General features: G+C 41.0%; 1 protein-coding gene across 4 annotated transcripts in view; it reads left to right on the top strand.

Annotated features, from left to right (window-relative positions):
* Window positions 1-1,081: 1,081 nt before the first annotated feature.
* Window positions 1,082-17,520, top strand: part of LOC139580189 (protein diaphanous homolog 2-like) — a 643,765-nt gene continuing 627,326 nt past the window's right edge. For 3 of the 4 annotated variants that reach the window (XM_071408767.1, XM_071408768.1, XM_071408765.1), the window contains exons 1-2: window positions 1,163-1,311; window positions 1,857-2,245. In XM_071408767.1, coding sequence (XP_071264868.1) covers window positions 2,162-2,245 — 84 coding nt within the window. In that variant the 5' untranslated portion in view covers window positions 1,163-1,311; window positions 1,857-2,161. Of the gene's footprint in view, window positions 1,312-1,856; window positions 2,246-17,520 lie in introns of all 4 variants that reach the window. The other variant, XM_071408766.1, reaches the window with a different exon arrangement.

Below are 17,520 nucleotides of genomic sequence, written 5' to 3'. Positions count from 1 at the left end.
CCATTCACATACATTTTTATATTCTGGACATTGCTCATTCTGATATCTCTTAATTTCTTCTTCGTTTTTTTTTCTTCTTTTGAATTGTGTGTATTGCTGTGTTGTTGGAGCTTATTATTATTATTACTTAACTAGGCAAGTCAGTGAAGAACAAATTCTTATTTACAATGACGGCCTATCCCGGACAAACCTGGACGATGCTGGGCCAATTGTGCGCCGCCCTATGGGACTCCCAATCACAGCCGGATGTGATGCAGCCTGGATTTGAACCACTGAGATGCAGTGCCTTAGACCACTACACCACTCGGGAGCCCCAGTGATAAGCATTTCTCTGCAGCTCTGAACTGCAAAACTGTGTACACGACAAGTTGATTTGTGCCCCTATTTAAATGTACATGCATTTCCAATACATTTGAACTCCTCTCAAAGTAACGGCCACAATACATTGCATCAATTTGCTTCCATCGTGTGTGTACTCTTTTGTAAATCAATGACTGGATGATTCAGAATGGCACATCAATAGATGTCTGTGGGAAAATGGCACCTGCAGTCTGTGGCCTGTGGGGGACAGTTTTCTGCTCCAGTAACTGTATTCCTGTAAGGCAGACCATGCATGATGGCGATACTTTAAAATGTCCTGTCATGGGACAAAATAAGTCTGACTGTAATCAGACTTTTAAATATGAAATATCTCATGTGATTATGTATTCAAACATGCAAATCCAGCTATAGTTGTGATCCCAAATTAGGTAAAATAATTAAAATTGGAGTTAGTGGAGTAGAGTTTGATTTATATTGGATCAGTCTAAAATATTATTACATTTTTTTCCTCCATTTGTCGTTTTGCTATATCAAATATAAGCAACCTATTGTGTTCGTTTCGCGCTTTCGCGCTATCAGTCTCTCACAAACATGCCACGATGAACAGAAACGTACACTCGCTCGCTTGCTGGATTTCTTTATATCCGCTGCAAGCCTTGTGTGATTAAACCCGATCCAGTCGCTGTGAAATCAGTCTGACCTCTCCATTTCAACAATAGTCTCATCCTCGTTGACGCCAGCAACTCGACCCGGGAGTGATCGCTGATGTGACCAATGGCTGACGGAATCCTTGCATCCTCACGTCGCTCGTGGGCGAATCGGAATGGTCGGTGAGCAGAACTACAGTGGGCCTGGCTCTCACGTTTGGTTGAAATGGTAAGCTTGGGATGGTATTTTGTGAGTTGGCTTTGGCAGATTTATTTAATTGTTACATTGTTTACAATTTTAAGCGATTGCAGCAAGTCAATTAAGTTTATTGGAGCTATTCAGGTAATATAAAATGTATTTGCCCCCCGTTTTGTAATGCATTTCTAAAGTAAGCGCTTAGGCAGCATCGGTGGTTTTCCTATCTTATAAAATGTTTGATATTTCAAATACATTTCATTTATATTTTGGATTTGGTGGCAGTAATGTTGCATGTTACAATGTGTCTTGACAGCGTAAACTCTCCATATAATCATGGTAACACCGCTACATTTGTATTAGGTTGTTACATTGTTACTATCCATGCTACATAGTCAGCTACTAAGTTTGTTTTGTGTAACAGTAATGCATTTATTTAACTGTATTCCACGCAAGTAAATGGCAACATTTTGTTTCTTCTTAAAACAAACCGTTGACTGGCTGTTTTTAACAAATACGGTATTATGATGTACGCTATTCACAGCAAAGGTACCTGCATAATAAGTAGGTTATTCCTGGAAGCAGGTGTCAACATGGAGCGGTACTGTGATTTTAGATAAACATTTGTGCACTACAGGTGAGAACGATTGACATTGACATTCTAAAATATAATTTATCTTTTTTTGCGACAGATTTCTCTGCGGTTTGGACTGAGACAGTTGCTACTGTGATAAAGGGATATCTGGATGGATACAGGGCTGCCCTGCCACACCTTTCTTCGTCAAGTAAAAGTGTTGAACTTCTCAGCTGGATACAATTATAAGAACAAACGGACCGTACTTTGGAATACTTTTAACCAACATTTTTATTTTAAGCCAACTTGAATGGCATGGGTTTTGAGGAAACCTAACTCTGGTATTTTTGAAAGTGTTCACAAGAGTGGTGGAGTTTACTTTTGAGGAGTCTTCTGAAGTCTTTACGGGAACTAAATCTCAAAATGGATCAAGCAAGCGGCGGAGAGGATCCCAATAAACCGAATAAAAAGAAAGAAAAAGAGGATGAAAGTAAAAACAAAAAACTGGTAGGTAGTTTTCTGAGCCAACTTCCTTTGAAAAGTAAATCTGAACTGTGTCCTGTTATTTGACATTCAAGGGTTAACTGATATACAGACTTCCCATTCCAATATAATGTCATTTTGACCAAGTTAGGTCAATTGTTACATAGTTTTCGCATGCTACTTATGAGTGAATCAGCTTTTACAACTCATACGTTCGGGTGTTGAAAGCCATGCAAAGGAATTTATGCGCATGCCCCATTTCCTGTTTTACTGTTTTGCATTAAACCTTTTTCATCAGTCACCTCAATTGTAAGCCCGTGTGTTAAAGTCAATCCATCACAACAGTTTATGAACCATTCTAGTAACCCTGGGGAGTTGACTACATCACATGTCATGCACATATCTATTGATGGGCTGGCAGCCCCAAATGGGAATCGTATGACTATTTAATGTAATAGTCACATTTTAGGCTAGATGGTATTTCACTTAAGTTACTTTTGAAAACCCTGAGCATTTGTATGCTTTTTGACCTAAGTCTTTCCTACAAGTACAAGGTGAGGCCTTTGAAACGGTCTCCATTACAGTTGATAGTCTGAACCTCAAAGCATTCATGTTGCAGAGATGGATTAAGTGGAAAGGTCAGCAACTTGCTGACCATGAGGGCAGAACAAGTCCTTGTGGTTTGCAGAGCAGTTTTTTTGTGCTGTTGCACGAGTGTCAGCATTATAGATAAAACCTGAGCCAAACTAAACGGTATTATCAGCACTATGACATGAACAACCACCAAGCAACAGTGCATAGGCTAGGCAGCTAAGTTACTTGTTGATAATAACTGATAGCTTGTATCTAACAGACTTTATTTCATTCTTAAATTCAGCTGTGGAGTCTCCCTATCGGCCCTAGCTGATACAGTGTCTAGCGTTGTTTAGTGTACTCCCACACCGGTTGATATACACTCAGTGTCCAGTTTATTAGGTACACCCATTTAGTACTGGGTTGGACACCCCTTTGCCTCCAGAACAGCCTGAATTATTCGGGGCATGGGACCTAACGTGTGCCAGGAAAACATTCCCCACACCATTACACCATCGACACCAGCCTGTACCGTTGACACCAGGCAGGATGGCGTCATGGACTCATGCTGCTTACGCCAAATCCTGACTCTGCCATCAGCATGACGCAACAGGAACCGGGATTCATCGGACCAGGCAATGTTTTTCCACTCCTCAATTGCCCAGTGTTGTTGATCGGGGGCCCACTGGAGCTGCTTCTTTTTGTTTTTAGCTGATAGGAGTGGGACCCTGTGGGACCCTGCTGGTCGTCTGCTGCGACCACACCGGGTTGTGCATTTCGAGATGCCGTTCTGCACACCACTGTTGTACTGCGTCGTTATTTGCCTGTTTGTGCCTGCCTGTTAGCTTGCACGATTCCTGCCATTCTCCTTCGACCTCTCATCAACTAACTGTTTTTGGCCACAGGACTGCCGCTGACTGGATGTTTTTTGTTTGTCGCGCCACTCTCTGTAAATCCTAGACACTGTTGTGCGTGAAAAGCCCAGGATGCCGTCCATTTCTGAGATACTGGAACCGGCGCGCACTCGTTTTGCCCATTGTAACATTCAATTGAACAGTAACTGAATGCCTCGGTGCCTGTCTGTCCTGCTTTATATAGCAAGCCATGGTCACTTGACTCACTGTCTGTAGGAGCGAACCATTTTCGTGAACCTGGTGGTGTACCTAATAAATTGTCCACTAAGTGTAGTCTGGTACAGTGTCTAGGGTTGTTGAGTTACCCACACACTGGTTGATATAGGAGATGTATAGTTTTGACACTGTGTGATCGTAGGGTCTCTAGGGTCTATTGAGCTATTACTGCCCAGAGCACCTCATCTCTTGCCTGAAATTTAAGTGGGGTATACATCATTATTCGTATTTCACAAACTACTTTGACTGAATTAACTTCAACAACATTTTCCCCAAAATAAACCATGTTCAGTAATAATTAGTCACCAGTGTATGTAGGACACTCTCAGGATCTTTTTAAGGTGGACTCTTCCCATGCCTTAATTACAACACTGAAGGGATGTGGTCTCTTTTCAGTGTGGTCATCATAATGACCGCGCCACTCACCCTGTGGGAAACTAGAACTGGTTGGAAAGACGGGCTGTAAAAGAAGCAGGTTACAAACATCGGCAGAAACGCACAGGGCTTCCTGTGCCACCAGAGTTGTCAATCAACTGCGGTTCTACTGCTGTTTGTAAGCTCCTTGAGCAAAAGTCAAATAAGGCAAAGTTGCCCCCTCTGCTCAACCAGGATGTAGGCATAGAGTTGAGCTGATCACGTTTCTTGACACTGCTCTGTGTCCTATCACTGACTTACTGTAGTGTAACCTGGGAAAGGTTCCTGTACAAGGCCAGCATGTTAAGTAGTTAAGTCTAGTATGACAGCGAGTTCATTCAGTTAATCTGTGGATCACGAGAGATGATGAGTTATCCAGGACAATGCCCTAACCTTGGCCACCACTAAGGTAAAGAAGGTAAAGAAGATTATCCGTTTATCCTAACATTAAAGAGTAGGATGGCTATCTGGCCGACTTTATGACTTTGTTTTACCAAATTATGTCCTTCCAATTTTTACTCAACTATGTCCTGACTGCGATGGGCAGGACTCTTCTGTTTTGAGCAGTGGGGCTGTTGGGACTGGGAGAATCTGCCCATTGGTGAGCTGCTCCATTGGGCTTATGCAATTGCAAACCTCTCGTTGCCTCAGGCTAAGACTCTAGAGCAGAGGAGCAGCCACACAGAGCTCTGTGTACAATAAATAAATAAATAGCTAGTTACATATCGGGATATTATTTTTGATGATATATTTAGTATTGCATCGCTTTGACAATATTGCAATATTCTTTTTGCGCTAGTTGGCTGTACCTGTACCAAAACTCTCATATTTTTCCTTCATAGCGAGTTTTCCATCTTTAAAAAAAAAATAGGGTGCCAATTTGTTTTCAGCACTTTTTTTTCCCATGACTGATCAAAAATAGTTTTCTCATGGCTCTCTCTTGTCCCTCTGCAGCAGATATATGTTGAGCAATATGTTCGAATCATCGAATCGCAATATAATCACAGTATCATATATTGTATCGGCACCTAAGTATTGTGATATTGTATCGCGAGGTCTCTAGCAATTCCCAGCCCTAGAATGACTGTGACGAGAAGTACTAACAAAACAAATAAATAATTCCTCTAGCTCTTGGGTTGCAGGCAGTGGGGAGGGGTTGGAATGGGGTGCAATGCTGGCGGCACAAAACTTGTAATCTCTGGTATGCGTTCCAGCAGGGTTAACTAACGTAAATAGAATGGCCTTGATTTCTAGCCAGCAGAAAACCCCTGTGTTTTGTCGACTGTAATGACATAGTAGGACTAGAACCCCCATGGTCTCCCACGAGGGTGCTGTTCATGTGGTATTTAAATGTTGTGGAAATGTAGAGTTACAACAACCCCATGTAACTCTTAAACGTCCTCCAGTCGCCCAGCCACTGCCTTCCATTCGTGGACACCACCGCCCGGTCCTTAGTGTTCTTAGGTGCTGCCTCACTACTGCCTTGCTGAATGCCGTTGTCATCCCAGGACTCTCTCATTCGGTGAGCTCACTGCGAGGTACACAATCCTTAAAAGAGGTCTCAGGCATGTTCACTAGTGTTGCCTAATCCTCAACAGTGCAGCCAAGGCAAAGAGATGCAGGCCCGTGCTCTGGGCGCTCTGGCTCTTGCTAACCCAGATGGCCTGAGAGTGGAGGGAGGATGTAATCGTTCATCCCTGGGTGGAGTCTTGATCTGACTTTTAGTTTTTCCCTCCTTTTTTTCTCCCCTCTTTGCACATCCATGCCTAGATGCACGCAGGCTTATATACACAGCACAATATTTCCCAACACTTTCCCTGACTTTGCCACCCTTGATTTCTTCCAGAGAAAGAGATTCAGAGATTGTCTGTGGTCGGTGGGAATGTGTGTGGATCGAGGCCAGAATTTAGGGATAGTGATGAGTCTGTTTTGAAGGTGGATTAGAGGTGGAGGTTGTCATTTCAAAGCAGCGCCACTGAGGGTCGTGGTGGCAGGGCAGTATGATTCCCTTTAGCGTGGGGATCCTTTAGACTTCAGCGAAAGGCTCAGTCTGACCTGTTGAATGCGACTGGTGAGGAGACAAACATTTGAAAGCTGTGTTTGTTTATTGAGTCACCGGCAGGATAACGTCACAACAACACTATCTGGGCTCTGGTTTGTGATGTGGACACAAAATAACAGCCAAGGACATCAGGATAACACCTGATTTTAAGGTTAAGGCCACTTTTATCAGGTTGTCTGTCACAAATGTCATGTATGAGTAATTTTTGGTTGCCCCATGTTTGCAGTTATCAAAGTATAACCGCCAAGCAACTTTGACTTCTAACGGAATGAACAGAAGGAGTGAAGTCATTTGAAAGGAATTCAGGAGATCCGGTTATCCAGACCTAGAGCCCCCTCCTCTGCATTCCAGAGTAAATTGTGACCTCAGAGAGAGAGAGAGAGAGCGAAGTGTGCCACCATATGTACCCCAAGATCCCTTGATAACTGGAGGATTATGTGGGTTATGCTGTCTTAATAATGAAACTGAGTAAATGCTAAGCTGTATTTCAACTCGTTTAATGTAAGTGAATCTCAAAATAAAGATTTTGATTCAGTTAACATAAGTGGAATTTTTTTTCAGTTAGGTGTAAAATTGGTTAAGGCCTATTTAATTAACCGAGAGGCAGAAAAGCTTATTTACTCTACATTTCAGTGTGTAGTAGTCATAAATCTATTTGAATAGAGCTGCTCTCAAAGCATGTCAGCATAATAATAATGTTGACGTTGACATACCGACACATTTTGAGACTGCTCTCGGACTGCAATTTAGGTGGTATGACTGATGACATGATTGTACAATACAGGGAAAATATTTGGAACTTAATCTCCTCCAAATCTGGAGTTGGTTGATTTGTCAAATACATACTGTAGCCTAGTCCGGTGTTTGCCAACTCCAGTCTTCGAGTACCTCCAACAGCACACATTTTAGTTGTAGCCCCAGACCAACTCAACTGATTCAACTCTTTGAGGGCTTACATTTTTCTATTTTATTTGAATCCTATTTCACATTTACAAGTGTGTAATTTATATGCGTGTGAATTAGAAATGTTACAAAAATTTGTGCTGTTGGGTGTACGCGAGGATTGGATTTGGAAACACTGGCCTAGCCCATATGTCATATAGATTATATTAATGATTAGACTTGCACAAATAAAATGTGTATGAATGTATGTCCTAACTTATTGCATAAATACCCAAGCTAGATTCCATGCCAAGGTTTATATGATAAATAGACAAGTGACATAAGAGGTTATACAGTAGGGTGGAATAGTAGACTGTCATTGTGGAGGGTTCCTGGACCCCTTGATTCACAACGTTAATGGTTGCTCAAAGCATTGGAGAACAAAATAGTGTATCATTTGCCTAAATGAAATATTTTGGATGAGATTACATTTCTCTGGGGAGATATCCTATATTATTTTCGCTGTTGTGGTTACATGGTTTCCGTTCATGTTCTGGAATTCTGTTGGGACTACTAGCTAAAGTTTCTCAGGCTGAAGATGGAAATCCATGATGTAGACGTAAAATTGTGTGTGTGTGTGTGTGTGTGTGTGTGTGTGTGTGCGTGGCTGCTGGCTTTGAATGGTGGCAGACAGCAGGCTGATAACTGTCACTTTTTACACACACACACACACACACACACACACACACACACACACACACACACACACACACACACACACACACACACACACACACACACACACACACACACACACACACACACACAGAGGAAGGGATTGTTATACCTCAGTGATTCAAATTTTGGCACGGTTTTAGGGGCTTTAGGGTGCACATCAGGTCACAGCTAGCATGTGTGAAGGTGGGGCGTGATACTTCCATTACATAAAAAAATACTGAAAGAAAGAATAGGCCTAGTTCAAACACAGCTAATATGCTAACATGCTATGCCCACCAAAGAGTGATACAACACAACAGTACAAGGTCTACTGTATACAGAATCCTACCATATCAATAGTAGTGGATGCCTACATTTCAATGACTCTGGCAGTTGTGCTGTGGTGTTACTGTTGTGGTAAAACTAACTTGGCTGATAGAGGTAGATTTAAATTCTTCTATCTGATACTGCTATGTCATGTTGTGATTTTGTATGGTGTCCCTGGTGGCCTGGTCCTCAATTGTGGAGATAGAGGGTCTGTGTGAGAAGAGAACAGCAGGAAATGGACCATGTGAGTTTTTCATGCCACTCAGGAAGTGGGAGAGAGGAAGTGGTGAAGAATGCTTTAGTCACGCTGGCTGTGGAAGAAACGGCTCCATCTGATCTGACATCACCCTGTCAGATATTTATACAGGCGTGTTCTTGGCAATTAGAAGAATAAAGAAGTATAAATCTCATTCTTCAACATTGACGTGGTGTAAATTACTAGGGCTGGGTATTGTCAGGGACCTCATGATTACATTTTATCACGATACAGTACATTGGCAAGGACCCCCTCAACTCTAGTAAACTCCCCAACGAGTCGGTAAATAGTCAGTTCTTTCCACGTGTCTTCAATGTCTTGATGATGAGGCGGGGCGGCAGGTAGCCTAGTGGTTAGAGCATTGGACTAGTAAATGAATGGTTGCAAGATCAAAATCCCTGAGCTGACAAGGTAAAAATCGGTCGTTCTGCCCCTGAACAAGGCAGTTAACCCACTGTTCCTAGGCCGTTATTGAAAATAAGAATTTGTTCTGAACTGACTTGCCTAGTTAAATAAAGGTTAAAAAAAATGAGCAGACACTAAAGCATGGAACACACTGAGAATCTGCCGATAGTTACTTATCACAGTGGGAGGGCGTGCCTTATCTTGCTACAACAAAAGCGGTACCTGCTGCATGACGATCCGGTAGTGACGAACGAACCATTTCTACTTTTAAAATGGCAATGGCATTTTCTCCGTGCATCCAGGGATGAACCAGTCAGACTTTGTATGCAATGTAGGCTATGGGATTGTAGCTAGCTAAGTGCGCAGACACAATGCACTAAATACTTCCTCCAAGCTAGTTAACCACTTTAGCTAGTATTGATATTATAATTAAATCACAATGGATTAGCTAGTTTACATGAAATAACTGCCTGTGTTGGCTCCCGAGTTATCTAGCTAGCTAAGGACACTGCACTATCTAGCTAAGTAGCTATGTTGTGCTAGCTAGCGAATATATGTAAATGTTAGCTAGGTAGCTAAACATTTGGATACGAAATAGGCACTGTCGGGATTGGGTTTATGGAGGGTGAATTCAATTTCTTCGTCGGTATCTTGCTAGGTAGTTATCTAGCTGTGGCCCAGGGTTTCCGTTAGCCGTATTTGGCCCCAAAAATAAATAAATAGGTTGCTAGCCAATTTGTCTGGGTAAAAAATAAATAATGCTTTTTATTCATTGATGGAAATACCGGTCGATGTGCTCCAACTTTAAAGGCAAATATGCACTACCGGTCAAAAGTTTTAGAACACCTACTCATTCAAGGGTTTTTCTTTATTTGTACTACTTTCTACATTGTAGAATAATAGTGAAGACATCAAAACTATGAAATAACACATACAAAATCATATAGTAACCAAAAAAAGTGTTAAACAAATCAAAATATATTTTAGATTCTTCAAAGTAGCCACCCTTTGCCTTGATGCCAGCGTTGCACACTCTTGGCATTCTCTCAACCAGCTCACCTGGAATGATTTTCCAATAGTCTTGAAGGAGTTCCCACATATGCTGAGCACTTGTTGGCTACTTTTCCTTCACTCTGCGGTCCAACTCATCACAAACCATCTCAAATACCCTTTACACAGCCTGGAGGTGTGTTGGGTCATTGTCCTTCTGAAAAACAAATGATAGTCGCAAACCAGATGGGATGGCGTATCGCTGCAGAATGCTGTGGTAGCCATGCTGGTTAAGTGTGCCTTGAATTCTAAATAAATCACAGAAAGTGTCACCAGCAAAGCACCCCCACACCACACCACCTCCTCCATGCTCCACGGTGAGAACCACACATGCGGAGATCATCCGTTCACCTACTCTACGTCTCATAAAGACACGGCGGTTAGAACCAAAAATCTCAAATTTGGACTCATCAGACCAAAAGAACGACTTCCACCAGTCTAATGTCCATTTCTTGTGTTTCTTGGCCCAAGCAAGTCTCTTCTTATTATTGGTGTCCTTTAGTAGTGGTTTCTTTGCATCAATTCGACCATGAAGGCCTGAGTCTCCTCTGAACAGTTGATGTTGAGATGTGTCTGTTACTTGAACTCGGTGAAGCATTTATTTGAGCTGCAACCTGAAGTGCGGTTAACTCTAATGAACTTATCCTCTGCAGCAGAGGTGACTATGGGTCTTCCTTTCCTGTGGCGGTCCTCATGAGAGCCAGTTTTGTCATAGCGCTTGATGGTTTTTACGATTGCGCTTGAAGAAACTTTCAAGTTCTTGACATTTTCAGTTTTTTTGACTTACCTTCATGTCTTAAAGTAATAATGGACTGTCGTTTCTCTTTGCTTATTTGAGCTGTTCTTGCCATAATATTGACTTCTGTATACCACCCCTACCTTGTCACAACACAACTCATTGGCTCAAATGCATTAAGAAGGAAATAAATTCCACAAATTAACTTTTAACAAGGCACACCTGTTAATTGAAACGCATTCCAGGTGACTACCTCATGAAGCTGGTTAAGAGAATTTCCAAGAGTGTGCAAAGCTGTCATCAAGGCAAAGGGTGGCTACTTTGAAGAATCTCAAATATAATTCATATTTTGATTTGTTAAAAAAAAAAAAGGTTACTATGTGTTATTTCATAATTTTGATGTCTTCACTATTATTCAACAATGTAGAAAATAGTTTAAAAAAAGAAAAACCCTTGAATGAGTAGGTGTCCAAATGTTTGACTGGTACTGTCAGTGCATTCAGAAAGTATTCAGACCCCTTCCCTTTTTCCACATTTTGTTACATTAGACTTATTCTAAAATTGATTAAATAGAAAAAAATCCTCATCAATCTACACATAATACCCCATAATGACAAATCGAAAACATTAAAAAAAAAAAATGTTTGCAAATAAAAGATGAAATACTTTATTTACCAAAGTATTCAGACCATTTCCTATGAGAATCGAAATTGAGCTCAGGTTCATCCTGTTTCCATTGATCATCCTTGAGATGTTTCTACAACAGGACAACGACCATAAGCACACAGCCAAGACAACGCAGGAGTGGCTTCGGGACAAGTCTCTGAATGTCCTTGAGTGGCCCAGCCAGAGACCATTCGAACATCTCTGGAGAGACCTGCTAATAGCTGTGCAGCAAATCTCCCCATTCTAACCTGACAGAGCTTGAGAGGATCTGCAGAGAAGAATGGGAGAAACTCCCCAAATACAGGTGTGTCAAGCTTTTAGCATTATACCCAAGAATAGTTCAAGGCTGTAATCACTGCCAAAGGTGCTTCAACAAAGTACTGAGTAAAGGGTCTGAATATTTGTGTAAATGTGATATCTGTTTTTTATTTTTAAGACATTTGCAAAAGTTTCTCAAAACCTGTTTTTTTGCTTTGTCATTATGGAGTATTGTGTGTCGATTGATGAGGGAAAAAACTATTTAATCCATTTTAGAATAAGGCTGTAACATGACAAAATGTGGAAAAAGTCGAGGGGTCTGAATACTTTCCAAATGCACTGTATGTTTGCTGCAGAGGGACAAGAGAGAGCCATGAGAAAGCAAGTTTTGATCAGTCAAACAAATTGGAGTTTGGTGCAGGTACAGCCAACTATCACAAAAATAATATTGCCATATTGTCAAAACGATATATGGTCAGAAATAATATCCAGAAAATATGTAACTGTATCTATTTTTCCCCCCCATCATTACTTTCAAACACTGTCTCTACAAGTGTGTAAAACATTGCACATTTTTCAAATGGGGTAAGGGGTCTGAATACTTTCTGAATGCACTGAATATTTATTGATTTGTTGTTTACATTGTTCCAAATGGTCAGAATTTTTTTTTTTGTCATCTAACAGTAACTGTTTGGCACACGTAATAGTCATGCAACGCTTGCTCCTATACCCTTATTTTTCTTGATTTCTAGTAGACTTCCACAGATCTGACTTCTCTTTTTTCTCCTAATGCAACCAGTAAACATTCGCCCACTTCGAGTTTCTTTTTCATGTCCTCTGCATCCATTTTGCTCTCGACATTACTGTTTTCGGAGTTTGTAAAAAACATTTTTTTGACGTGATTATGATAGGTCATAGGTCAGTCCCTATTGTTCACATGCATGACATGCTTACATGTTTCACGTAAAGAGAGCAAGGGTTGAGAGATTTACAGAATGTTTTTTCTAAGCAAATTTGGGATTTCGCGAACTAAATGGCTGAAATGATGTCACAGCTTCAGCACGGACAGTGCAATAAACACTTGCTGTGCTGTGGTGCCTTTTCACTGCATTAGGGAGGAGAGTCAGACAACCTGCGTCAATCACACAGGCACTTGCTGTCTTCTTTTTTTTACGCAGTGTGACCATCGTGCTCGTCCTTGAGTAATTTCTGTGTCTTTATTATTTTATCAAACAGTTTGCTTCAAGCATCAGACAAGCTCAGTGCATATGTTGTTGGTTTTATATATGGAAAAATAAGTTTAAACAGGATGACTCAGTCGACCAAGGTTTGTTTTTGTCGGTGATGGCCCTAATCACGTGACACCATTATTCCTATGTGAAGACTCAATAGCGCATTGAAGCCAAATGAAGTCGGTTAACTTCTCTGAGATATGTGGGACGGTAGCGTCCCACCTAACCAACAGCCAGGGAAATTGCAGGGCGCCAAATTCAAAACAACAGAAATCTCATAATTAAAATTCCTCAAACATACAAGTATTATACACCATTTTTAAGATAAACTTCTCGTTAATCCAGCCAAAGTGTCTGATTTCAAAAGGGATTTACGGCGAAAGCACACCTTGCGATTATGTTAGGTCAGTACATAGCCACAGAAAAACACAGGCATTTTTCCAGCCAAAGAGAGGAGTAACAAAAAGCAGAAATAGAGTTTAAATTAATCACTAACCTTTGATGATCTTCATCAGATGACACTCATAGGACTTCATGTTACACAATACATGTATGTTTTGTTCGGTAAAGTTCATATTTATATCCAAAAATCTGAGTTTATGCGGGACGCTACTGTCTCACTTGGCCAAAAGCCAGAGAAAATGCAGCGCACCAAATTCAAATAAAATACTATAAAAATCAAACTTTCATTAAATCACACATGAAAGATACCAAATTAAAGCTACACTGGTTGTGAATCCAGCCAACATGTCAGAATTCAAATAGGCTTTTCGGCGAAAGCAAACGATGCTATTTTCTGAGGATAGCAACATTGTAAACAAAGAGAGAGAAGCATATTTCAACCCTGCAGGCGCGACACAAAACGCAGAAATAAAAATATAATTCATGCCTTACATTTGACGAGCTTCTGTTGTTGTCACTCCAACATGTCCCATAAACATCACAAATGGTCCTTTTGTTCGATTAATTCCGTCGCTATATATCCAAAATGTCCATTTATTTGGCGCGTTTGATCCAGAAAACACCGGTTCCAACTTGCTCAAACGTGGCTACAAAATATCTTAAAGGTTACATGTAAACCTTGACAAAACATTTCAAACTACTTTTGTAATACAACTTTAGGTATTTTTTAACGTAAATAATCGATAAAATTGAAGACGGGATGGTCTGTGTTCATTACAGGATTAAAACAAACTGTAGCATGCTTTCTGGTTACACGCCTCAAACAAAAAGTACACTTTACTCAACTCTCGTTCTGAACAGGGCTACTTCTTCATTACACAAAGGAAAAACCCTCAACCAATTTCTCAAGACTGTTGACATCCAGTGGAAGCGGTAGGAACTGCAAGAAGGTCAATTAGAAATCTGGATTACCAATGATGATCCATTGAAAAGAGAGTGACCTCAAAAAAAAATTCGGAATGGTTTGTCCTTGGGGTTTCGCCTGCTAAATAAGTTCTGTTATACTCACAGACATGATTCAAACAGTTTTAGAAACGTCAGAGTGTTTTCTATCCAAATCTACTAATAATATGCATATCTTATCTTCTGGGGATGAGTAGCTGGCAGTTGAATTTGGGTATGCTTTTCATCCAAACATGAAAATGCTGCCCCCTATCCTAGAGAAGTTAAGATGGCGTGTCAGGGGTATATAACATGCACAGTTTGAGCTACTCCAGGAAGTGACGTTGTAGGCTAGCTCATTGATGTCCCCTCTCATTGAGTAACGCCTTCCACATTCTTGAGTTTGGTTAGGTGAGCCGAATGAGTGTGCTCGCATACTCCCTTAAAAGTCCTTCGTTTCGAAAAAAATTTCAAAAGCGGCAATCGTACTGTTTGTCCATCTTGAAACTCCATAGCCATACACTTCCTCAAAATAGAAACGATGTGTTTGATATCATTCCACTAATTCCACTCCAGCCATTACCCCGAGTCTGTCCTCCCCATTTAACACGCCACCAACCTCCTGTGATGCACAAACTGTTGAAGGCCTAACGGGGTACTGCAGGTTGCAATTAGGGGCAAAATTATTAAACCTTTATTTAACTAGGCAAGTCAGTTAAGAACAAATTCTTATTTACAATGACGACCTAGGAAATGTGGTTTAACTGCCTTGTTCAGAACAACAGATTTTCACCTTGTCAGCTCAGGGATTCAATCTAGCAACCTTTCAGTTACTGGCCCAATGCTCTAACCACTAGGCTACCTGCTGCCCCATAGTGTAACTTGTTTTGTGTGCGATTTTAAAATAATCGGTTCAAGGACTGGTGTTTTATAAGCAATTATTGGTACTATGGTTGTCTTTTAAAAAAAAAATTATTTACACAAAGATTGCCATTTTCCCATTCATTATAATGAGGATCCTGTTTTCTGCAAGCAGTACCGCGGTCAGCCTTGAACTTCCGTGTTTCAATGAGAACCAACTTCTGTGGTTCATTCTCCCCTGCTCTCTCCCCATCTACCACAGAGACGTGTGAAAGGGGGAGCCCCTCGATCTAAACATTATCTGATGGATTTTATAAACAGGGCAAATGTCAGAGGAGTGCTCAGATTCATCTCTGTGTGATCCTTTCATTTTTTTACCTTTATTTAACTAGACAAGTAAGTTAAGAACAAATTCTTATTTACAATGACAGTCTAGGTACAGTGGGTTAACTGCCTTGTTCAGTGGCACAACGACAGATTTGTACTTTATCAGCTTGGGGATTTTGTCTTGCAACCTTTTGGTTAACGGCCCAACACACTAACCACTAGGCTACCTGCCGCCCCATGGCTATGGCTTGGGTCACAGTACCTTTAAGTCACTGTAATGAGCCATTGAGAAGACGATGTCAGACTTGATTCATTTCGATCCTATAAAATACAATTTGAGAGGAGCAACAACATGTAGCAAATGCAACACACTAATGCCTGCCTGTGTAGTTTTTCAGGTACCATTTTTCAAACACACAGATGTAAATGAAGTTGAACTGACTCGTTCATTGTGACATGCTGTGTGGGAGTGCTGCATGCAACTCTTTCTGTCAATCTGTCCACAATATTACTGTATATATACTTTTGACCTTACCTGTATTTTACACTTTGTAGTGCAAGGCCATCATTTTGTCAGATGTGCTGGGGTGTCTGCTGCCTTTCCATATAATGAGTCTGTATCTGTTTCATGCTAGCGCACACATGTACACACACATGTACACACACATGTACACACACATGTACACACACACACACACACACACACACACACACACACACACACACACACACACACACACACACACACACACACACACACACACACACACACACACACACACACACACAAACGCACACACCCTGTTAAGCGAACGCTAGGTCAGTACTTCAGTCTGTCAACAGAAACGGTCCCTTAGCAACATACAGTGCATTGTGGTTTTGTTTACTACTGAATAAGCTGTGTTGATGGGTCCATATAAACCAGAGAGGCCAAAAATACATGTGTAAACTGTGAACCACTATGTTCAAGCTGTTTGGTTTAACTAAGAAGAAAGTGCTACATACATTCTAGCAGGTTTTTGGATTCACACTCAACTAAATTCTGTGAACATGTCCCTGGGTAGAAGGATTCGTCACTTTCCACGCCCAGAATGCAAATCCAATAGTGAGGAATGCAGACGAACTGTGATTGCCGAGTGGAAGTGAACATTTGGAATACTAGAGACTATGAAAGAGACTGGGAGAGCGGGAGCAGTGACACAAGGTTGCCAAGAATTGTTAGTAGCGGCACATGGCGATACAGTCATTAGTGCCAACAACACCAGGCACTCCTAGTCATCCTTTGTTTGTTATGAATTACAAGTAATTAAAGCAAAACCCTGATTTCCCTGTAAGCATGTCTCCATGCTGCTTTTTAGATGAACTCTGTAAATGCCATCCGTTTATAATGGGGATTTTTTCCCCCATTGAGTGAGCAGGAAGTGCTTCATGTGCAGATGGCGTAATGGTGTAAAAATAACATATGTCGAAAAAACATATTTGAAACTAGGCCTACATGTTTGGCATGGAAAGACGTGAATTGATAGTATGTAATGCAGTTGTGGAAATGTCATACACCACCTAGTGGTATCACTTTGAGCAAGCCAATTGAACCTCTGACCTAGGATCAGATCCCCCCCCCCCCCCCCCCTTACTGTCCATGTAATTGTTTTCATTATGATCTTAAAGTCAAAACTGATCCTAGATCAGCATTCCTACTCTGAGACACTTTATGAATACAACATTACTAAAACATTTAGATTTGCTAATGCAGAACGGTATCTGGAATTAAAATAGGCCATATATCCTTTAGCCCAGAATAAAGCAAACTGAGTAGTTATTGTTCAGTCGTGGCCAAACGTTTTGAGAATGACACAAATATTAATTTTCACAAAGTCTGCTGCCTCAGTTTGTATGATGGCAATTTGCATATACTCCAGAATGTTATGAAGAGTGATCAGATGAATTGTAATTAATTGCAAAGTCCCTCTTTGCCATGCAAATGAACTGAATCCCCCAAAAACATTTCCACTGCATTTCAGCCCTGCCACAAAAGGACCAGCTGACATCATGTCAGTGA

This window comes from Salvelinus alpinus, chromosome 7 (genome assembly GCF_045679555.1).
Source record: "Salvelinus alpinus chromosome 7, SLU_Salpinus.1, whole genome shotgun sequence".
NCBI classification, from domain to species: domain Eukaryota; kingdom Metazoa; phylum Chordata; class Actinopteri; order Salmoniformes; family Salmonidae; genus Salvelinus; species Salvelinus alpinus.
Note: the sequence above shows the minus strand (reverse complement) of the source record. Positions and strands in the feature narration are given on the sequence as shown.